The sequence below is a fragment of the Oncorhynchus keta genome, chromosome 22, assembly GCF_023373465.1.
Source record: "Oncorhynchus keta strain PuntledgeMale-10-30-2019 chromosome 22, Oket_V2, whole genome shotgun sequence".
Taxonomy (NCBI): domain Eukaryota; kingdom Metazoa; phylum Chordata; class Actinopteri; order Salmoniformes; family Salmonidae; genus Oncorhynchus; species Oncorhynchus keta.
In genome coordinates this window covers 20,006,832-20,031,831 of record NC_068442.1, presented here as the reverse complement: position 1 = coordinate 20,031,831, position 25,000 = coordinate 20,006,832, and the positions used below count along the sequence as shown (strand labels likewise).

General features: G+C 45.6%; 1 protein-coding gene across 1 annotated transcript in view; it reads left to right on the top strand.

The window, feature by feature from the left end:
• Positions 1-25,000, top strand: part of LOC118401144 (transcription factor Maf-like) — a 65,222-nt gene that overhangs the window by 8,058 nt on the left and 32,164 nt on the right. Inside the window, exon 2 of the mRNA XM_035798419.2 lies at positions 3,863-3,937. Coding sequence (XP_035654312.2) covers positions 3,863-3,890 — 28 coding nt within the window. The 3' untranslated portion in view covers positions 3,891-3,937. The remainder of the gene's footprint in view (positions 1-3,862; positions 3,938-25,000) is intronic.

The following is a 25,000-nucleotide window of genomic DNA, read 5'->3' as shown; positions in this document are numbered from 1 at the left end:
GATGCTGCGTTTTACGTCATATGAAGCTGCGTTTTACGTCATATGATGCTGCGTTTTACGTCATATGATGCTGCGTTTTACGTCATATGAAGCTGCGTTTTACGTCATATGAAGCTGCGTTTTACGTCATATGATGCTGCGTTTTACGTCATATGATGCTAAATGCATCACACGAGGATGATTTCTGTATTTTGGGACTATGTCAACAATGGACTAATGAAACAAATACCACATATAGTTTTTGGGTGGAGTTTTCTTTTAATAAGAAACTCAGCAACAGAGCAAAGGTTATAACCACCTCCTCATTTAGTCAAATGTTTCTGTAGTTGTTTCTGTATGCAGTATGAAAACTGCTTTTGTTTAAATCAATTATGCTATTAGTAATATTAATTAATAGGACCCCCCCCAAACACACACACACACACACAAACACATACACCCAGACTTGGCCTTACAACGGCACCACAAAGGGTTAAACACCTATAGTATTCACATTCAAAAGAGGAAACAATTTCAATCTCTTCCATTCACTCCCCATCTGCATCTCTCTGTGTGTTGCGATAAACATTTACATTTAAAGTGATTTAAATCAACAGCGTTTATGTACCTCTGTACTGCGTCCATCACTCTGCCCTAGGAATGCAGGAGTCACTCTCTCTCTTCTCTCTCTCTCTCTCTCTCTCTCTCTCTCTCTCTCTCTCTCTCTCTCTCTCTCTCTCTCTCTCTCTCTCTTCTCTCTTCTCTTCTCTTCTCTCTTCTCCTCTCTCTCTCTCTCTCTCTCTCTCTCTCTCTCTCTCTCTCTCTCTCTCTCTCTCTCTCTCTCTCTCTCTCTCTCTCTCTCTCTCTCTCTCTCCGATGGCTGAGTTATGTGTCATTTATTTGAAAAGCTAATAATTTAGCATTTCCCCCCTCCTGTCGCGGTGCGGGCTGCAAGGTGAGGAAGCTGTATATTTATACAGGGTCATATTGCCTTCTCTCTGCCGACTGGCTTGGTGAGACTGAGCTCCTGGACAGCCACAGATATGTCTGGGTGTTTGTGAATGTTTGATACTGTCGGGTTGTATAACATCTGTCTAAACCCAAATCACCCATACATGTGATACATACACGTTTGTTGTAAAATATGAATTTCCAATATAATTTAGCAATATGTGCTCTTACAATCCATCTCATGCAGTCCTGTACACTCTTAGAAAAAAAGGGTTCTAAAGCTGTCCCCATAGGAGAACCCTTTTTGGTTCCAGAGAGAACCCTTTTTGGTTTCAGGTAGAACCCTATGTGGAAATGGTTCTACATGGAACTGAACAGGGTTTAACCTGGAACCAAAACTAGTTCTTCAAAGGATTCTCCTATGGGAACAGCCAAATAACCATTTTAGGTTGTTTTTTTCTAAGAGTGTGCTGTGCTCATCTTTTCACTCACATTTGAATCTGCTGGAGAACCCCTCCTGATCAGAATATATAATTAACTAAAGGGCAATAGATGAATGCTAATTATGATAGAGTTCTAATTTAGCAGCACAGTCTTCTAAAACACAGATAAACATTCCTTCAGAGTGTTGAGTTGCAGGTCAGAAAGCCTGCTGTGTGTGCGTGTGTGTGTGTGCGTGTGCGTGTGCGTGTGTGTGTGTGTGTGTGTGTGTGTGTGTGTGTGTGTGTGTGTGTGTGTGTGTGTGTGTGTGTGCGTGCGTGCGTGCGTGCGTGCGTGCGTGCGTGCGTGCGCATGTGTGTGCGTGTAGAGTTGGAGCTTAGCCCGACCCCTGTGTGTTTTACCTGCAGCTCATTGAAGCTGTGAGGTGATTTACCCTTCTACTGCAGTCAGACACGGATTTAAATCAACCGCGTTTATGTACCTCTCTGCCCCAGGAATGCAGGTCAGTCTCTCTCTCTTCTCTCTTCTTATCTCTTCTCTCCTCTCTTCTCTCCTCTCTCCCTCTTCCTCTGTCCTCTCTCCCTCTTCCCCTCTCTCTCCTCTCCTCTCATCTCCTCTTCTCTCTCTCTCTCTCTCTCTCTCTCTCTCTCTCTCTCTCTCTCTCTCTCTCTATTTCAATTCAATTCAATTCAATTCAAGGGGCTTTATTGGCATGGGAAACATGTGTTAACATTGCCAAAGCAAGTGAGGTAGACAACATACAAAGTGAATATATAAAGTCAAAAACAACAAAAATTAACAGTAAACATTATACATACAGAAGTTTAAAAACAGTAAAGACATTACAAATGTCATATTATATCATTATATCTGTCTGTCTCTCTCAATTCAATTCAATTTACCTTATTGGCATGACGTAACAATGTACATTTTGCCAAAGCTTACTTTGGATATTTACTATTTACTATATTTAATATGCAAATAATAAGTATCATAATTGTCAACGGGACAACAGTAACAACAATAACCAAGGGTCAAAATAACCATACATTGAACAATAACAATAGTGGAGGACGTGTGCAGGTTGGTCTGTCAGACACTGTCCCTCAACTTATGGCAGACAGCAATATAGCGCGCTGCCAACCCACAGCTCTCTGCGTCCTCCCCTAACAGGATGGGTAGCCTACTCTCATCAGTGAGGTCTTTGAAACCTTGAATAAGGGTTTCAAATGTGTTTTATATTTTTATTTTATATTTTTCACATTTTGTCAGGAAATGCAGCTCCGTCTCAGGTTCTGCTGTTGTGCAGTGGCTGCACAGTCTCTCTCTCTCTAGTTTTCTCTCTCTCTCTAGTTTTCTCTCTCTCTCTAGTTTTCTCTCTCTCTCTAGTTTTCTCTCTCTCTCTCTAGTTTTCTCTCTCTCTCTCTAGTTTTCTCTCTCTCTCTAGTTTTCTCTCTCTCTCTAGTTCTCTCTCTCTCTCTCTCTAGTTCTCGCTCTCTCTCTTCTCACTCTCTGTAGTTCTCTCCCTCTCTTTTCTCTCTCTCTCTTTTCTCTCTCTCTCTCTAGTTTTCTCTCTCTCTCTCTAGTTCTCTCCCTCTCTCTTCTCGCTCTCTCTAGTTCTCTCCCTCTCTTTTCTCTCTCTCTCTTTTCTCTCTCTCACTCACCAGTCTAACAGACATTGATCTCCAGCCAGACAAGGTGACCCAAAGTGTTTTTCAGCTCTTCCGCTGTCTCTCTCCTCTCATTTGATCTGTACATGGGAAAGACCCTGACCTCGCACACTGGTGCCATGTCCTAGCATTCTCTCTGTGTCCCACACTGATGGGTGTGCACCTGTTTGTACACATGTTGCTTTCGATTATATCTACCGTCTTATTTATCTGCACAATGTCTGCAAATTAATATCAATTTCTACGGCTCCTGGTCAACTTCCCACTCAGTAGCACACATTACAGTGCACATAACATGACTCAGTAGGTACCTTCAATCTCTACAGCAAGTGGTGAAGCGTGTGTGTCATTACCATCCTGCTTTCTCTCAGAGTGGTGTGTGGTAGTGGTAACTCCTGGCTAAGCAGTACATGGTCCATATGGTCTCAGTGTTAATGACATTACTGGAAAAATGAATGGCTGTCATTGTTGCTTAAATATGTATAAAGAGGCTTTAATGTACTCTTTCTCTTTCTCTCTTATTCACCTCCCTCCCTGCTACACTCTTAGAAAAAAGGGTTCCAAAAGGTTCTTCGGCTGTCCCCATAGGGGAACCCTTTTTGGTTTCAGGTAGAACCCTCTGTGAAAAGGGTTCTTCCTGGAACCAAAAAGGGTTCTTTAAAGGGTTATCTTATGGGGACAAATGAATAACCCTTTTAGGTACTAGATAGCACCTATTTCCCTAAGATTGTACAGAAGCTTAGCGTATTTTTTAGTGAAACTATTTTCTGCCTTTTTTTTTACTATGTTTTAATCCTTGCCTTTATTATCTCTATCCTCAGGACGTCGAGAAAGTTCCTCCATCTGTGATAGTGACCCCTGAACCCTGCCCCCTGACCCTTGACCTGGAGTCTGAGGTAACATCTGCCATCTTGTCCCTTCTCCTCAGCTCACTGATCACCTGGTTCATAACACACACATTACTTTTTTAAGCTAGCTATATTATTGCTTTATAACAATTCTGGAAAAGATGAAAAGTATACACATTCACAACAAAATCTTTATTGAGTTTAATATAACAGTTATTCATATACTTGTATCTTATTGTTTGATAATTATTGTTATATCGAATACTTATTAAACAAATATTTAGCATTTTACGAAGCACAATTGTACAATTATACTGAAGGATATACATATTAACAGTATTTAAAATTTTGATTATCATCTTTGAATGGTCTTTAAAACATATTTATCAAATAACTATCAGTGTGTCTTATAAAATGGGTTCACTATTTTACTAAATCATTTTCACATTTCAATAGGGGTTGACTTTTCTGATTTAATTTGATAAATGTTCTAATAATTGTTCACAGTCTTCAGCGTGATAAAAACACACTTCCTTACCTCAGAACCTTTTCTGTGTTGATTTTGTTTAGATTTGGTACAATATTACCACAGTATGTAACCCTCTGAATGTGTCTCTATACAGTGAGGCAGTCCAGACGATATGTTGGCCTCTGTTTTCTATACCTTTGGTGAAGCTGTGTGTTGATCGTCTGACAGTTCTGGTTGTGAAGGCAGGCAGCGGTAGATGTACAGGCTCCATACGGATTAGAGTTAAGTGCTAATGATTTTAATGGTCGGCGCGACCAGAGGACAGACATGCAACTAGCTCAGGAGGACGCCTTTCTTGTTGGGACTTCTTTCACCTTCTATATCAGGGATCATCATCTGGCGGCTCGCATCAATTTGCAGAGTACAAATGATTTAGAATTATGTTCTGGCCCCCCGACCATCCACTCAAGAAAATATCTGCTCGCGGCTGAATCTAGTTGATGTTCCCTGCTCTATATGTTGTGATAATTACAATACAAATCTCCCAACAAAGTCCTCAGTTTTCTGTATGCAGAAATCTGAGCACAGTGACTGTACATAAGGTATCTTTTGAGGATTGTTACAGCATATATTTGACAGGCTCGTGTCTCTGTGGCTTGTGTCTGTGACGGAATGCAATTCTCTGTCTGGTGTCCGACAGCACAGGCTGATTGACAGGTGGGGAGTGACATGCCCTCTCTGCTCCCTAGTGGTCATTGGATAGGGTCACGACCTTTCACCTCTCAGCTGACCCTTGACCCTGGGACTCTGTCTCCTGTCTCCATGGGGACAGACTTCACTTCTCACACTGACAGACAGAGGGACGGGTGGGAGTATGGGAGGAGATTGAGGGAGAGAGAGAGGGATGGAGGAACCTCTCTATCGGGGCAGACAGACAGCCAGGCAGTGAAGGATGGCGTGTGGAAGGAGGAAGGGAGAGGAGGAGGGAAGAGAAAGAGTTAGGGATGGAGGGATCTGGCAGTGGGTGCAGCCAGACAGGCAGGCAGACAGGGAGAGCGGAGGCAGGCAGTGACCTTACTGTTGTCCCAGTAGGATCGAAGGGCTTATTTAAAGGCCTGGTCAATGTGGAGTATCACCCTCACATATCACTGTGTCTGAGATAACAGCCTCACAGCCTGACGACTCATCACCACTGTAATACAACGCTCACATACACACTCAGACACAAGTGTGTGTGTCCACTTCGTGGAACAACTCTCCGAAAAGCCCCGGAAATTTTGAACAAAGACAGCATCAATATCAGCGTCACAGTTGCTCTGTGTGTTTGTTAAGTATATACTCTAAGGAATCGTGTGGCAGTGACAGGGTTAACGCCGATCAGTGCAATATAAGACAGCGGTGTGTGTGTGGCTGCGACATTAGGACACCTGCATACTTCAGCATTTTCTGCCTGTCAGGAGTTCTGAGGTCACTGGTTGGGGGAGAGGGGAGGTGGGGGTTGGAGGAAGGGGGGAGAGGGGGGTGGGTTTTAGAAGCAGGCTCAAGCTATAGAGCACGTTACAGGGTGTGAGTGAGTGTGTGCGTGCGTGTGTGTGTGTGTGGTGCCTCCCAGGCTGCCAGCAGGTCAGGTTATTATTGAAGGACACAGACACAGCAACATCACGGTGTGTGTATGTGGGGAGGTACTGTATATGGGGAGGTACTGTATGTGGGGAGGTACTGTATATGGGGAGGTACTGTATGTGGGGAGGTACTGTATATGGGGAGGTACTGTATGTGGGGAGGTACTGTATATGGGGAGGTACTGTATGTGGGGAGGTACTGTATGTGGGGAGGTACTGTATATGGGGAGGTACTGTATGTGGGGAGGTACTGTATATGGGGAGGTACTGTATGTGGGGAGGTACTGTATATGGGGAGGTACTGTATGTGGGGAGGTACTGTATGTGGGGAGGTACTGTATGTGGGGAGGTACTGTATATGGGGAGGTACTGTATGTGGGGAGGTACTGTATGTGGGGAGGTACTGTATATGGGGAGGTACTGTATGTGGGGAGGTACTGTATATGGGGAGGTACTGTATGTGGGGAGGTACTGTATATGGGGAGGTACTGTATGTGGGGAGGTACTGTATGTGGGGAGGTACTGTATGTGGGGAGGTACTGTATATGGGGAGGTACTGTATGTGGGGAGGTACTGTATATGGGGAGGTACTGTATGTGGGGAGGTACTGTATGTGGGGAGGTACTGTATGTGGGTGAGTTTATGTATTTTTCTTCATTAATACAGTATTTGTCTTTGTCTCCTTGTACAGAAAAATCCTTGTGTGTATATATATATATATATATATACATAATGTCTCAGAGCACCCCTCTTCTCCTTTCAAATTATGTTAATGTCCAATGCTGTATGTCTCTCCTCCCATGTTTCTAGTTGTGTGAGTACAGAGCCCAAATTTAGTCTGTTTTATTCAGATCTATTTTAATGAGTCTTTGGTGGAGACTTCGGTAGAGTGTGTGGGGCACGTGTGTGTTTGCGAGAGGGAAGTGAGAGGGGGGTAGGCAGAGATACTGTCCTCAGGTAGGGAATGTCTGTTCACAGCATGATTGAGAGAGATGCAGTGATTAGTTGTGAGTTGGTTCAGGGGAAATACATTACACTATCATAGTTCTTAGCCTTAGGGTCTTCCTGTAGCCCACAGCGTTCCCTCATCTCCTCCCTCTCTCCTCTTTTCTTCTATGTCCTCTCCTCTCCTCACACACACACACACACACACACACACACACACACACACACACACACACACACACACACACACACACACACACACACACACACACACACACACACACACACACACACACACACACACATTTCTCCTTCCTCTTGTCTTCCCTCTCCTCTCTTCCCTGCAGTGTCTCCCCAGCACTAGCTCGTTAGCTTTGCACCCCGTGTCTAATTAAACTCCAGCAGCCCTTGTGTTAGCGCTGATGCTATAGAGTTGTTAACATGGCACAATACCAACACTCCTCAGGATATATCTCAATACACAGTCCTACAGGAAGAATCCATCTAGCTGCAATACACACCCTGGCCCCGATGCTAATGTATATTAAAAACCCAACTAGCTACCCTTTGAACAGCCACACAATGCAGCGCTCTACATCTAAATAGAGATTTGCCTCAGTATAATTGAGCATGGATCCCTGTACTGGGACATTCTAGCTGTACTGGATATGTGCTTGCGCGTGTGCAAATTCCTGCATGGACTAAATCTTTCACCTTGGCATATAGTGCATCCATAACATTGTGTGTTTATGTGTGTGACTCCTGTCCCTCCTTATATAAATGTACCTACTAGTCCCAGTGCATCCATAACCAGATGCAGCCGTCCATCCCCTCTCTCTAACACCCCTTTATTTCCCTCTCGCAGGGCACACACACACACACACACACACACACACACACACACACACACACACACACACACACACACACACACACACACACACACACACACACACACACACACACACACACACACACACACACACACACACACACACACACTGAGAACATATTGCCTAGGCCTGGCTGGAACAGGAGGCTTCTCCTGCTTGTTATCTTGATAAATAACCAGGCTGCAGGGAAACTGCTGAATTCTAGCTTTCTCCCTCTATATCCTCAGGATGACATTCATTTGAAGTGCTGCGAGGGAACTAACTAACACAGAGATAAATAAGGAGACGCCAGTGCTAAACACACGGCTGTTCCCATATATACACTGAGTGTACAAAACGTTAGGAACACCTTCCTAATATTGGGAACAGCCTCAATTCATCGGGGCATGGACTCTACAAGGTGTTGAAAGCCTTCCACAGGGATGCTGGCCCATGTTGACTCCAATGCTCCCCACAGTTGTGTCAATTTGACTGGTTGTCCTTTGGGATACACACGGGAAACTGTTGTGTGTGAAAAAAACAGCAGCTTTGCAGTTCTTGACACACACAAAAGTGTCATGGTGCGTATATCCAAGGAAGCACATATGCCTCAATGCAGTCATATTTATGGCTAATTGGGGGTGTGACTTTCAGTTAGTTATTTTTGGCCACCCCATTCCACGGTCTGTCTCTCTCTCTGTCCCCCCAGGATGAAGCATCCTGCTATAAGACACCCCATTATTTTAACAATGTATGGTGTGGTGCATAAAAAGGTCACTCCCTGATATCTGGCTCCATGTAACAACAAGATGTATGGACTAAACCCTGCGGACTCTTCTGTCACTGTCCCAGTGTTTTACAGTGAGGGATTCATATACCCACTGGAGTTGGTACATCACACTGTGTGTTAAGGCTTCCAGACTAGCAAAAAGGCTTTGACAAGTTCTGGGTTAACAGTACTGTTGTCATCTGTTTGTGTGTGTTTGGTTCCCCTATAAAGAAGTGTTTTAATTGTATTAACTGTATTTATCACATGCTGTCATGACATGGTCATGTGATCACATGAACCACTGCCAGCAATTAAGCCCTATAAATCACCCATTCACAGAAAGAGGTAGAACATAGGATAGAGGGAGAGAAAGAGAGAGGGAGGGAGAGGGAAATGGGTGGGTAAGGGAGAGAACAGCAAATAATAGACGTTTGCATTTTTTTTTTGTAGTAAGTCATTTTGTTATTCTATTGTATATTAATGTGCTTCCGCTATGTGTTCATGCTAAATTAATTATAGCGAGAAAGAGACAGAGACAGACAGAGAGAGAGAGAGATGTGAGTGAGAGTGAGCCAGCCGCAGAGGCTATATATCAGCTGTGTGGTCTACATCTCTCTCTCTCTTTCCTGCTAGACTGACTTATCACTGACGTATCCCCCTCTCCCCTTCTCAGCACATGCTAGCTAGACTGATGGATTCCTCCCTGTACACAGTAGAGTAGACCTACAGACTGACGGATGGCTCTCAACTGATGGCTTCTTCTCTGCTGCAAGCATCCACCATTTTACAGCTACTGTACATTACCATGTAAGATAGTCTATCTCTAAATAGTCTCTTTAATTTGGACTATTCTCACTTGGCCCTGATTTATCATGGTAAAAGTGGTTCCAGTTGTAATCAGTGAATTGATGTACTGAAGCTACTACTCAGTGCCTGCAGGGCACACTGGCTGGACCAGGGCTGACCTCTGCATTGCCTGTATCAGTTTCTTCAAACCTGGAGGCAGGGTACAAACAGAGACTCAGCCTGGTCACTGGCTTTTAAATGGCTGATTAAACTTTCATGACAGGAAAAGGACAGGTTCTGGTGATGGAAGAGGAGAGTAGAGAACACACATTCACACTCCTAATAGACTACCGCAAATCCTTTAATGCATGCTCCGATTGAGCCTGTTTAACACACACACACACACACACACACACACACACACACACACACACACACACACACACACACACACACACACACACACACACACACACACACACACACACACACACACACACACACACACACACACACACACACACACACACACACACACACACACAGTGTTTAACAAGCAGGTATTCGAGGGATAAGAGAGTTTTAATGATTGGGGAAGTGATTCCCAGCAGATCTGCTCTCTCTGTTTCCCAGTCCTCCCCTCTGTCGATGTCTCAGATAATGATGTCAATGAGAACGGATGCAGTGAGAGAAGGAGGGAGGAGAGGAGGAGAAACATGCTGCTAATCGCTAGGCCACAGAGGAATCTCTACGTACTTTGTTTCCGTGGAGTGAGATGCTCAGAGAGGCAACATACTCATGCTCAGAGTACTGGGTAGGCTACATTAACTAAGTGTTCCTGTTGTCACAGACACTTAGGGGTTAAATCTCCCTTTCCCTCTCTGCTCCACTCTCACTGTTCTGTTAGTGGCCATTTTGGATGTGTGCTCAAATCTTACATAAACAGGGCAATGTGCCCTCCTCACTTTGCCTCCCCCTCTCTCTCTCCTTTCTCCCCTGCTCCCTCTCCCACTCAATGCTCCTGTGCTCTACTGCTCTGGGTCAAGGTTGACACACATATGGTACAGAGGGAGGGAGGAGAGGGAAGAGAGGAGGAGGCACGCAGGAGGTGGAGCAAAAGAGAGGTGTGCATGAGGGATCTCTCTTTATCTGCATCTCCCTGCCTCCCTCACTATATTTATTTATTTCTCATATGCAAACACACACGGGTCTATTTTAGAACAGGAAAGTGAGACACTTTCAGCAGGAGTGAACACCACCTGCTCACAACGACACTTTATTTACACTAAAAACTCAAATTCTGAGAAATACTTATTTGTTTACATTCATATACAGTATATTATTTTCTGTCCTTCACATTGGCTTGTACTGTACATTCTCCATGATTTCCATTCCCCCAGTGATCTCCAGTGATTGGCTGTTAGATTTAGGGGTGTTGACCTGCTGTCAGGGTTAGATTGGACCAATCAGAGCCATGGCAGCAGACAGACCCCTATCCCACCTGTACTCAGCTCAGGGCCACGCAGCTTGCTGAGCAGAGGTTGTGTGTGTGTGTGTGTGTGTGTGTGTTCTGCAGCAGCAGGGTGTCTGTAGAAGAGGTTTAGTTTGCAGTATCACAGAAAGATTGCCTGACTGGGGGGGGGGGTGGTTTATTTGATGCAGTTTTAGTTGCTTTGTTTTGCGGTGTAGTTGTATGGTTAGTGAATACCTGGGACTGATAACACTGGACTGGTATTAGGGTTAGAGCAAATGTAGAAAATGTAGTATGCTTTAAATGCCAGGATGTCATACTCATTTCAGCTTTTCATCGAGTAGAAGTCGCTGCACATTATTGAGGAAGAGAATTGTCTTTTCACACTTGTGTTTGACAGCTGATAATCAGGGGATGCGCTTTACATAAATGAACATATGCATATTGTGCATGAGATGACCCCTTGGATGAGTAGTATGTTGATATTTGTTTCTTACTGCATACGTTTTTACTAAACAGTACATTGTAAATGCTTTGCAGTGCTATTAATACACAGTATGTTGTTTTAGTAAGTAGTGGGCAAGACAGATTTCGGACACAGTCTTTGTCTAAGCAGGGGTTATTGGCAGTGAGGGTTGTGAAGAAGGATCATTTTATTGCATGTCAGCAGAGTTGAAGTTTGCAACAAATAAATGGTGTTGTTATGCTGCTGCTAGCTTCAGCATCAACATGTAATAAAGCAGGGTGTTTTCTTTTCTCTCCAAGGCTCCTCTCCTCTGCCAGGCGTGGATAATTACATGTTCTTTTTCATTTAAGTTCCATTAGAGCTGTTTTCCAGAATGTCTTCGTTTTAACTTGATCTTTTTCCATCATCAAAGTGAAATCTAAAAAGGGCGATCATTGCAATTTAATTACGAGAAATCCCTTTGTGAATTTCCTCTAGTGTTTGTTTACAAGTGTATTTGCCTGCTTCTGCAGTTTTTGTGAGGGCTTGTATGTGTATTGCTGGTGTGCATCTCTGTGTGTATGTGTCTGTGTGTTTTAATGGCTACAGTATGCACTTGTGTGAGTGTTGTGTGTGTGTGTATCAATCGCACTGGGCTTTATGTAAATAGATAAGATGGTGTTTTATTCCCAATCAGAGGAATCTCCTGTCGCGTCCCAGTCTCTACATAATAACCTCCAGCATCGCTCTGTACCCCCCGACACACACGCATACACACACACAGCATTTTGCAGACACGGCACATTTCCTCTCTCAGGGGGGAAAGGCTTTGATAAATGAAAATAAATACTTTTCTTCACATAAAGAGCTAACAGGGAAAGGAAGGAGGGTAGAGAAAGGGGGAAGTGGTAATGAGAGGGAATAGGGTAAAAGACAGTGAGGAAGAGGGGTAAAAGGGGTAATGAGAGGGAGTAGGGTAAAAGACAGTGAGGAAGAGGGGTAAAAGGGGTAATGAGAGGGAATAGGGTAAAAGACAGTGAGGAAGAGGGGTAAAAGGGGTAATGAGAGGGAATAGGGTAAAAGACAGTGAGGAAGAGGGGTAAAAGGGGTAATGAGAGGGAATAGGGTAAAAGACAGTGAGGAAGAGGGGTAAAAGGGGTAATGAGAGGGAATAGGGTAAAAGACAGTGAGGAAGAGGGGTAAAAGGGGTAATGAGGGGGAATAGGGTAAAAGACAGTGAGGAAGAGGGGTAATGAGAGGGAATAGGGTAAAAGACATTGAGGAAGAGGGGTAAAAGGGGTAATGAGGGGGAATAGGGTAAAAGACAGTGAGGAAGAGGGGTAATGAGAGGGGGTAATAGGGGGAACAGTGAGGAAGAGGGGTAAAAGACAGTGAGGAAGAGGGGTAAAAGGGTAATGAGGGGGAAGAGGGGTAGGGTGAAAGACAGTGAGGAAGAGGGGTAAAAGGGGGTAATGAGGGGGGAGTAGGGTAAAAGACAGTGAGGAAGAGGTGTAAAAGGGGTAATGAGGGGAATAGGGTAAAAGACAGTGAGGAAGAGGGGTAAAAGGGGTAATGAATGAGGGGAGTAGGGTAAAGACAGTGAGGAGGAGGGTAAAAGGGGAATGAGGGGAGGGGTAGGGTAAAAGACAGTCAGGAAGAGGGGTAAAAGGGGTAATGAGGGGGAATAGGGTAAAAGACAGTGAGGAAGAGGGGTAAAATGGGTAATGAGGGGGAGTAGGGTAAAAGACAGTGAGGAAGAGGGGTAAAAGGGGGAATGAGGGGGAATAGGGTAAAAGACAGTGAGGAAGAGGGGTAATGAGAGGGAATAGGGTAAAAGACAGTGAGGAAGAGGGGTAAAGGGGGTAATGAGGGGGAATAGGGTAAAAGACAGTGAGGAAGAGGGGTAAAATGGGTAATGAGGGGGACTAGGGTAAAAGACAGTGAGGAAGAGGGGTAAAAGGGGGAATGAGGGGGAATAGGGTAAAAGACAGTGAGGAAGAGGGGTAATGAGAGGGAATAGGGTAAAAGACAGTGAGGAAGAGGGGTAAAAGGGGTAATGAGGGGGAATAGGGTAAAAGACAGTGAGGAAGAGGGGTAAAAGGGGTAATGAGAGGGAGTAGGGTAAAAGACAGTGAGGAAGAGGGGTAAAAGGGGTAATGAGGGGGAGTAGGGTAAAAGACAGTGAGGAAGAGGGGTAAAAGGGGTAATGAGGGGAATAGGGTAAAAGACAGTGAGGAAGAGGGGTAAAAGGCGTAATGAGGGGGAGTAGGGTGAAAGACAGTGAGGAAGAGGGGTAAAAGGGGTAATGAGAGGGAGTAGGGTAAAAGACAGTGAGGAAGAGGTGTAAAAGGGGTAATGAGAGGGAGTAGGGTAAAAGACAGTGAGGAAGAGGGGTAAAAGGGGTAATGAGAGGGAGTAGGGTAAAAGACAGTGAGGAAGAGCGGTACAAGGGGTAATGAGAGGGAGTAGGGTAAAAGACAGTGAGGAAGAGGGGTAAAAGGGGTAATGAGAGGGAGTAGGGTAAAAGACAGTGAGGAAGAGCGGTACAAGGGGTAATGAGAGGGAATAGGGTAAAAGACAGTGAGGAAGAGGGGTAAAAGGGGTAATGACAGGGGGTAGGGTTAAAGACAGTGAGGAGGAGGGGTAATGAGAGGGAATAGGGTAAAAGACAGTGAGGAATAGGGTAAAAGACAGTGAGGAAGAGGGGTAAAAGGGGTAATGAGAGGGAATAGGGTAAAAGACAGTGAGGAAAAGGGGTAAAAGGGGTATTGAGGGGGAGTAGGGTAAAAGACAGTGAGGAAGAGGGGTACAATGGTTAATGAGAGGGAATAGGGTAAAAGACAGTGAGGAAGAGGGGTACTAGGGGTAATGAGAGGGAATAGGGTAAAAGACAGTGAGGAAGAGGGGTAAAAGGGGTAATGAGGGGGAGTAGGGGAAAAGACAGTGAGGAAGAGGGGTAAAAGGGGTAATGAGAGGGGACATGGTAAAAGACAGTGAGGAAGAGGGGTAAAAGGGGTAATGAGAGGGAGTAGGGTAAAAGACAGTGAGGAAGAGGGGTAAAAGGGGTAATGAGAGGGGACATGGTAAAAGACAGTGAGGAGGAGGGGTAAAAGGGGTAATGAGAGGGGACATGGTAAAAGACAGTGAGGAGGAGGGGTAAAAGGGGTAATGAGAGGGGACATGGTAAAAGACAGTGAGGAGGAGGGGGTAAAAGGGGTAATGAGAGGGACATGGTAAAAGACAGTGAGGAGGAGGGGGTAAAAGTGGTAATGATGGGGGGACATGGTAAAAGACAGTGAGGAGGAGGGGTAAAGGGGAGTAATGAGAGGGGACATGATAAAAGACAGTGAGGAGGAGGGGTAAAGGGGTAATGAGAGGGACATGGTAAAAGACAGTGAGGAGGAGGGGAGAGGGGAATAGGGTAAAGACAGTAAAAGTGGTAATGATGGGGGACATGGTAAAAGACAGTGAGGAGGAGGGGTAAAAGGGTTAATGAGGAGGGGACATGGTAAAAGACAGTGAGGAGGAGGGGTAAAAGGGGTAATGACAGGGGACATGGTAAAAGACAGTGAGGAAGAGGGGTAAAAGGGGTAATGAGAGGGGACATGGTAAAAGACAGTGAGGTGGAGAGGTACAAGGGGTAATGAGAGGGGACATGGTAAAAGACAGTGAGGAGAGGTAAAAGGGGTAATGAGAGGGGACATGGTAAAAGACAGTGAGGAGGAGGGGTAAAAGGGGTAATGAGGAGGGACATGGTAAAATACATTGAGGAGGAGGGGTAAAGGGGGTAATGAGAGGGGACATGGTAAAAGACAGTTAGGAAGAGGGGTAATGAGAGGGGACATGGTAAAAGACAGTGAGGAGGAGGGGTAAAAGGGGTAATGAGAGGGGACATGGTAAAAGACAGTGAGGAGGAGGGGTAAAAGGGGTAATGAGAGGGGACATGGTAAAAGACAGTGAGGAGGAGGGGTAAAAGGGGTAATGAGAGGGGACATGGTAAAAGACAGTGAGGAGGAGGGGTAAAAGGGGTAATGATGGGGGACATGGTAAAAGACAGTGAGGAGGAGGGGTAAAAGGGGTAATGAGAGGGGACATGGTAAAAGACAGTGAGGAGGAGGGGTAAAAGGGGTAATGAGGAGGGACATGGTAAAATACATTGAGGAGGAGGGGTAAAGGGGGTAATGAGAGGGGACATGGTAAAAGACAGTTAGGAAGAGGGGTAATGAGAGGGGACATGGTAAAAGACAGTGAGGAGGAGGGGTAAAAGGGGTAATGAGAGGGGACATGGTAAAAGACAGTGAGGAGGAGGGGTAAAAGGGGTAATGAGAGGGGACATGGTAAAATACAGTGAGGAGGAGGGGTAAAAGGGGTAATGAGAGGGGACATGGTAAAAGACAGTGAGGAGGAGGGGTAAAAGTGGTAATGATGGGGGACATGGTAAAAGACAGTGAGGAGGAGGGGTAAAAGGGGTAATGAGAGGGGACATGGTAAAAGACAGTGAGAAGGAGGGGTAAAAGGGGTAATGAGAGGGGACATGGTAAAAGACAGTGAGGAGGAGGGGTAAAAGGGGTAATGACAGGGGACATGGTAAAAGACAGTGAGGAAGAGGGGTAAAAGGGGTAATGAGAGGGGACATGGTAAAAGACAGTGAGGAGGAGAGGTACAAGGGGTAATGAGAGGGGACATGGTAAAAGACAGTGAGGAGAGGTAAAAGGGGTAATGAGAAGGGACATGGTAAAAGACAGTGAGGAGGAGGGGTAAAAGGGGTAATGAGGGGGGACATGGTAAAAGACATTGAGGAGGAGGGGTAAAGGGGGTAATGAGAGGGGACATGGTAAAAGACAGTTAGGAAGAGGGGTAATGAGAGGGGACATGGTAAAAGACAGTGAGGAGGAGAGGTAAAAGGGGTAATGAGGGGGGACATGGTAAAAGACAGTGAGGAGGAGAGGTAAAAGGGGTAATGAGAGGAGACATGGTAAAAGACAGTGAGGAGGAGGGGTAAAAGGGGTAATGAGAGGGGACATGGTAAAAGACAGTGAGGAGGAGGGGTAAAGGGGTAATGAGAGGGGACATGGTAAAAGACAGTGAGGAGGAGAGGTAAAAGGGGTAATGAGAGGGGACATGGTAAAAGACAGTGAGGAGGAGAGGTACAAGGGGTAATGAGGAGGGACATTGTAAAAGACAGTGAGGAAGAGAGGTAAAAGGGGTAATGAGAGGGGACATGGTAAAAGACAGTGAGGAGGAGAGGTACAAGGGGTAATGAGAGGGGACATGGTAAAAGACAGTGAGGAGGAGGGGTAAAAGGGGTAATGAGGGGGGACATGGTAAAAGACATTGAGGAGGAGGGGTAAAGGGGGTAATGAGAGGGGACATGGTAAAAGACAGTGAGGAGGAGGGGTACAAGGGGTAATGAGAGGGGACATGGTAAAAGACAGTGAGGAGGAGGGGTATAAGGGGTAATGAGGGGGGACATGGTAAAAGACAGTGAGGAGGAGAGGTAAAAGGGGTAATGAGAGGGGACATGGTAAAAGACATGAGGAGGAGGGGTAAAAGGGGTAATGAGAAGGGACATGGTAAAAGACATGAGGAGGAGAGGTAAAAGGGGTAATGAGGGTCTCTGTTCAGTAAATCCTCGCATTTAGATTTTTTCCCCCAATTAATTATCAGAGAGAGAGAGATTAAAATAATGATCTGACATTGGGACAGGACAACATTGTATTTATTGTTTTTAATGTTGATGTGAGTGAGTGAGTGAGTGAGTGAGTGAGTGAGTGAGTGAGTGAGTGAGTGAGTGAGTGAGTGAGTGAGTGAGGTCTGACTGAGCACAGAGGTTATCATTCAGGAAGCTGCAGCATGCATCTCTTATCAGCTGATCAGTATCTATAGCCAGACTAGAGAGAGAAAAAGAATGAGATAGAAAAGAGGGAGAAAGATACAGAAAGAGAAAGAGAATACACTGAAGGTGTAGGTGGTTTATACTGAGTTTAACTAAGAGAAAAACAACACATGATTTAGAGGAAACTGGTTTTTATCCTCCTCTTTCCTTCTGTCCATTTCTCATTCCGCAATGTCAGAAAAGCCCCTCTCTTTTCCATGATTTTTCTCTCTCTTTCTTTCACCCTCATATCTCTCTCTACCCTTGCTCTTCCAGACCCCATTTAAAAAACACTCCCAAACCATAGACAGCTCTATAACTATAACTCCACCTCTCCTCTCCTCCCTTCATCCAGAGCTAAATGACTTTCAGAAATAAAGAACACTTATCTTATCTACTGCCTCCAAAGTACAGCCTATCACGGCCACGGTCTCTGGTCACGGCCACGGTCTCTGGTCACGGCCACGGTCTCTGGTCACGGCCACGGTCTCTGGTCACGGCCACGGTCTCTGGTCACGGCCACGGTCTCTGGTCACGGCCACGGTCTCTGGTCACGGCCACGGTCTCTGGTCACGGCCACGGTCTCTGGTCACGGCCACGGTCTCTGGTCACGGCCACGGTCTCTGGTCACAGCCACGGTCTCTGGTCACGGCCACGGTCTCTGGTCACAGCCACGGTCTCTGGTCACGGCCACGGTCTCTGGTCACGGCCACGGTCTCTGGTCACGGCCACGGTCTCTGGTCACGGCCACGGTCTCTGGTCACGGCCACGGTCTCTGGTCACGGCCACGGTCTCTGGTCACAGCCACGGTCTCTGGTCACAGCCACGGTCTCTGGTCACAGCCACTGTCTCTGGTCACGGCCACGGTCTCTGGTCACGGCCACGGTCTCTGGTCACGGCCACGGTCTCTGGTCACGGCCACGGTCTCTGGTCACGGCCACGGTCTCTGGTCACAGCCACGGTCTCTGGTCACAGCCACGTGCTCTGGTCACAGCCACGTGCTCTGGTCACAGCCACAGTCTCTGGTCACAGCCACGGTCTCTGGTCACAGCCACTGTCTCTGGTCACAGCCACGGTCTCTGGTCACGCCACGGTCTCTGGTCACAGCCACGGTCTCTGGTCACGGCCACGGTCTCTGGTCACGGCCACGGTCTCTGGTCACGGCCACGGTCTCTGGTCACGGTCACGGTCACGGTCTCTGGTCACGGCCACGGTCTCTGGTCACAGCCACGGTCTCTGGTCACAGCCACGGTCTCTGGTCACAGCCACGGTCTCTGGTCACAGCCACGTGCTCTGGTCATAGCCACGGTCTCTGGTCCTACCACACACTATAATGGCAGAGTAATGTCTTATATTCAACCGTTTTCATTGTTGGGACGTAGTCTCTCTAGACCAGGAATGGGCAACTGGTGGCCCCCAAGTCCCTCGAATGCAGCAAACTTGCTTTAAAACGGCAACCTTTTCTCTAAGCTCCATGGCAAAATATATATATATTTTTTAAATGCCTCTCCCCTGGCAAGAGGGGTGTCGCTAACCTGTTTTGCTTACAAGGTAGGTGGGGGGTATGGATGTGGGTACGCAGACCCGCAAGCCGCTGCTGCCCCTCATGATGAGTTCAGATTTTGTGGCCCCCACTCCCATCAAAGTTGCCCATCCACCTGCTCTAGACAGACTGTTTGCCTCCCACAATCTACCAACGTTCCAGTTTACATGTCTAAGTATACCACGTCCGCTTGATATAGAGGAAAAGGCCTTATCTGCTTGTTGCCCTAGCGTAAACAGCACAATTCCCACCCACATTTTAAGCCCCGCCTACCCTAAACTTTTGATTTGTTTGGAGAGCTGTCCTTTGAAGTTACCAAGAGAATGTGTCATTAATCCCAGACCTAGTGCTGTTGCTGCCCTGGCTCTGGGATTCCCGAGACTAGTTGGGACAGGAAGCTGACAAGAGGCAGGTGTCATTAATCCCAGACCTAGTGCTGTTGCTGCCCTGGCTCTGGGATTCCCGAGACTAGTTGGGACAGGAAGCTGACAAGAGGCAGGTGTCATTAATCCCAGACCTAGTGCTGTTGCTGCCCTGGCTCTGGGATTCCCGAGACTAGTCGGGACAGGAAGCTGACAAGAGGCAGGTGTCCACTCGTTCTGTTCTGTCCGCTTTTCCTCTCAGCTCCTCTCCTCTTCTGCTCTGTGGTTGAGAGAGCAGGGGATCTGTCTTAGGTCTGGACTTACCGTGTGTGTCCACTAACTCAGACCCTCCTTCAGGCACTCAGCAGGGATGAGAGAAAAGGATGATGATAGGAGAGAACGAAGAGCAGTGATGCTAAATCTGTCCACAAGATCTCTGTATCACTAGATCCATCCTCCCAAGATAGAACACTGTGTGCGTACATGCTAATACAAATGCAAATGCACACGAGGCTTGGGCTGTATCCAGATTGACCTACTTTCATATTGACCTTGTAACATCCTGGGATATTCGGTAATATCGGCACTGAACACAAGAGGCGCTATTTTCAAACCCCACTGAGCCTCTGATATCCGAAAGTTAGTAAAGGCTAACAAGTACATGTTAAATCCCATAGCAACTAAATGCTAACGAGCGCATTGGGAACATTTTATACAGTCTCTGACTTAATATATTTTCAGGATCAACATCCCAGCTCATAGAGTTACACAAGTAACTAAAAAATGCTACTCAGTTTGCTGCAAGCACAAAACAAATATGACACAGCAAGACTCTTGATCCAGGAGGCAATTGTCTGCTGTTACTAAGCGAAACTTGATTTTGCAGGAAGCTAAGCACTTAGCTAAATAGCTAACTAGCCACTAAATTAGCAAACCAAATGCACAACTACAGAGCATTAAGCACATGTTAGACAGTCAACTTAATAGTTATAAGAGATCCAGCAGGCAAACATTTAGTTGTGAATTCCATACTGTCGCATGCTGCACGACAGTGAGTGACTCACAAGGCTCCGGTCTCTCGTGTTTTGTGCTTGTTAACAAACACCACGTGACTGGGGACGACCGCTAAGCTTCATAATGACAAATGATGTGACGGGGGAAATGAAGAACGCAATCTTCTTTATCTCCGAACATATTGCACAAGTTTATTGCAACTATTTACTTAAAGAGTAGCTACAAATATTCCAAAACAAAAAAAATGTAAACTTCAAAGAAAATAAAATATTTAAAAAAATACCATCCCGTGGCTTTTTCCAAATACCCCAGTATACCACCCTAGCCTAAAATACCCCAGTATACCACCCAAGCCTAAAATACCCCAGTATACCACCCAAGCCTTAAAATACCCCAGTATACCACCCAAGCCTAAAATACCCCAGTACACCACCCAAACCTAAAATACCCCAGTATACCAACCAAGCCTAAAATACCCCAGTATACCACCCAAGCCTAAAATACCCCAGTATACCACCCAAGCCTAAAATACCCCAGTATACCACCCAAGCCTAAAATACCCCAGTATACCACCCAAGCCTAAAATACCCCAGTATACCACCCAAGCCTAAAATACCCCAGTATACCACCCAAGCCTAAAATACCCCAGTATACCACCCAATCCTAAAATACCCCAGTATACCACCCAAGCCTAAAATACCCCAGTATACCACCCAAGCCTAAAATACCCCAGTATACCACCCAAGCCTAAAATACCCCAGTATACCACCCAATCCTAAAATACCCCAGTATACCACCCAATCCTAAAATACCCCAGTATACCACCCAAGCCTAAAATACCCCAGTATACCACCCAAGCCTAAAACACTCACTTGACACGTGTTCTTTCCCAAGTGCTCTTTGCGCATCCTAGGCGTGGCTATTGATCAGAGTTTACTGTCGGCAGATAGCTCTGCTTTCCTCTTACCATGTAGACAGCATGTAGACAGCAGACGCACAGCGCAGGCCTTGACAGGGATCAAAGGATAACAGTTAACTGCCATATTTCACATGCTTATGCATTTCCTTATTGATTCGCTACAGTATATCAACTACTTTACCTAAAGCACCTTGTCCGCTCTATTAGCATAGGCTTGGAGTTTTCCTTTTGTTTGCAATTTTGATGGTGTGTGTAATGAGAGTGTGTGTGTCGGCGTGCGTGCGTTAGACAGAGAGATGAGAGGAGCAGTAATTCTCTGTCTACCCTGAGGTCCTCTCAGTCTTGCAGGCCCCCTCTGTATAGGCCCCCTGACACATGCCTGAACAGAAAGCCAGGACCCACTAATTGGCCCCTGTGTTAATGCCTGTGCGCGTGTGCGTGTGGTGTGCGTGTGCATGTGTGTGTGTGTGTGTATGTGTGTGCGTGTGTATGTGTGTGTGTGTGTGTGCGTGTGTGTGCGTGTGTCTGCGTGTGCGTGCGTGTGTGTGCGTGTGTGCGTGTGTGCGTGTGTGTGCGTGTGTGCGTGCGTGTGTGTGTGTGCGTGTGTGTGTGCGTGTGTGCGTGTGTGCGTGTGTGCGTGTGTGTGCGTGTGTGCGTGTGTGTGTGCGTGTGGTTTGCGTGTGTAAAAAGCCAGTGGTGTCAGCACTTCGAGGTGAGAGACGTTCTCTCAGGGTAGACTGAGGGAGACAACATAGCTAATATGGACATTCTTAAACAATTAAAGATTAAGACATGCAATTCTGCTGTGTAGCCAATACAATCCTGACATTTTAAAAGCTTTCAAACACTGTAACTCCAACGCAAATTACAATGTTTGTGAACCGAGACATACTTCATTCTCTATTTATCTGCTTGTTTACAGAATAATACAATTAACATTTTATTCAATGTAAAATAATTGTGAATACAAGTTTGTTTTGTTTTATGATATTGGTTAATATGCTGTTTGAAATTAATTCCATTGTACCATAATTATGCTCATTGTTCAGAGGTTTAGAGACCCTTGTTAGCTCTAATTGGTTTGTTATCTCTCTGTGTTTATTAAATGCTCAATAATTGTTAATTACCATGTGAGGATTTCTAAGGATTTGTCTCCAGCATCAAAACAAATTAATTACAGAACAACATTTAAAACTACAGTAATAATAACAGCAGGAGCATTGTGTGTGTGTGTGTGTGTGTGTGTGTGTGTGTGTGTGTGTGTGTGTGTGTGTGTGTGTGTGTGTGTGTGTGTGTGTGTGTGTGTGTGTGTGTGTGTGTGTGTGTGTGTGTTTGTTTGTTTTAATGCTTGCAAATTAGATTCATAACTGAATGTATCTGCTCAGGTAGTATGCTGATTGCATGCTGATGTCATTTATTTTGCTATCTTCTGAGAGTATGGATAGCAGGGAGGTGAGGTGGTGTAGGGATATGAGTATATGGATATCATATGAAAATATGAAACTCATTGATAACTCAGGATAGTATTGCTCTCTCTCTGTCCCTCTCTTTTTCTGTCTTTCTTCACACACACACGCACACACACACACACACACACACACACACACACACACACACACACACACACACACACACACACACACACACACACACACACACACACACACACACACACACACACACACACACACACACACCATGTATTCTCTGTCTTATTCTCTGTCCCTCTCCATACTCTGTCTTGTTTCTCCCTCTTCATACTGTCTCTGTCTTGTTTCTCCCTCTCCATACTCTGTCTTGTTTCTCCCTCTCCATACTCTGTCTTGTTTCTCCCTCTCCATACTCTGTCCCTGTCTCTTATTTCTCCCTCTCCATACTCTGTCCCTGTCTCTTATTTCTCCCTCTCCATACTCTGTCTCTGTCTTATTTCTCCCTCTCCATACTCTGTCTCTGTCTTATTTCTCCCTCTCCATACTCTGTCTCTGTCTTGTTTCTCCCTCTCCATACTCTGTCTTGTTTCTCCCTCTCCATACTCTGTCTTGTTTCTCCCTCTCCATACTCTGTCCCTGTCTCTTATTTCTCCCTCTCCATACTCTGTCCCTGTCTCTTATTTCTCCCTCTCCATACTCTGTCTCTGTCTTATTTCTCCCTCTCCATACTCTGTCTCTGTCTTATTTCTCCCTCTCCATACACTGTCTCTGTTTTATTTCTCCCTCTCCATACTCTGTCTCTGTCTTATTTCTCCCTCTCCATCCACTGTCTCTGTCTTATTTCTCCCTCTCCATACTCTGTCTCTGTCTTATTTCTCCCTCTCCATACTGTCTCTGTCTTATTTCTCCCTCTCCATACTCTGTCTCTGTCTTATTTCTCCCTCTCCATACTCTGTCTCTGTCTTATTTCTCCCTCTCCATACTCTGTCTCTGTCTTATTTCTCCCTCTCCATACACTGTCTCTGTTTTATTTCTCCCTCTCCATACTCTGTCTCTGTCTTATTTCTCCCTCTCCATCCACTGTCTCTGTCTTATTTCTCCCTCTCCATACTCTGTCTCTGTCTTATTTCTCCCTCTCCATACTCTGTCTCTGTCTTATTTCTCCCTCTCCATACTCTGTCTCTGTCTTATTTCTCCCTCTCCATACTCTGTCTCTGTCTTATTTCTCCCTCTCCATACTCTGTCTCTGTCTTATTTCTCCCTCTCCATACTCTGTCTCTGTCTTATTTCTCCCTCTCCATACTCTGTCTCTGTCTTATTTCTCCCTCTCCATACACTGTCTCTGTTTTATTTCTCCCCCTCCATACAGAGTCTTATTTCACCCTCTCCATACAGTCTCTGTCTTATTTCTCCCTCTACATACCCTGTCTGTCTTATTTCTCCCTCTCCATACATTGTCTCTGTCTTGTTTCTCCCTCTCCATACTCTGTCTATGTCTTATTTCTCCCTCTCCATACATTGTCTCTGTCTTGTTTCTCCCTCTCCATACACGGTCTCTGTCTTATTTCTCCCTCTCCATACTGTCTATGTCTTATTTCTCCCTCTCCATACTCTCTCTCTGTCTTGTTTCTCCCTCTCCATACTCTGTCCCTGTCTTATTTCTCCCTCTCCATACTCTCTCTGTCTTATTTCTCCCTCTCCATACTGTCTCTGTCTTATTTCTCCCTCTCCATACTCTGTCTTATTTCTCCCTCTCCATACAGAGTCTTATTTCTCCCTCTCCATACTCTCTCTGTCTTGTTTCTCCCTCTCCATACACGGTCTCTGTCTTATTTCTCCCTCTCCATACTGTCTCTGTCTTATTTCTCCCTCTCCATACTGTCTCTGTCTTATTTCTCCCTCTCCATACTCTGTCTTATATCTCCCTCTCCATACTCTGTCTCTGTCTTATTTCTCCCTCTCCATAAACTGTCTCTGTCTTATTTCTCCCTCTCCATACTCTGTCCCTGTCTTATTTCTCCCTCTCCATATACTGTCTCTGTCTTATTTCTCCCTCTCCATACTCTGTCCCTGTCTTATTTCTCCCTCTCCATACTCCGTCTGTCTAATTTCTCCCTCTCCATACTCTGTCTCTGTCTTGTTTTTCCCTCTCCATACACGGTCTCTGTCTTGTTTTTCCCTCTCCATACACGGTCTCTGTCTTATTTCTCCCTCTCCATACATGGTCTCTGTCTTATTTCTCCCTCTCCATACACGGTCTCTGTCTTATTTCTCCCTCTCCATACATGGTCTCTGTCTTATTTCTCCCTCTCCATACTCTGTCTATGTCTTATTTCTCCCTCTCCATACATGGTCTCTGTCTTATTTCTCCCTCTCCATACACGGTCTCTGTCTTATTTCTCCCTCTCCATACATGGTCTCGGTCTTATTTCTCCCTCTCCATACATGGTCTCTGTCTTATTTCTCCCTCTCCATACATGGTCTCTGTCTTATTTCTCCCTCTCCATACATGGTCTCTGTCTTATTTCTCCCTCTCCATACATGGTCTCTGTCTTATTTCTCCCTCTCCATACATGGTCTCTGTCTTAT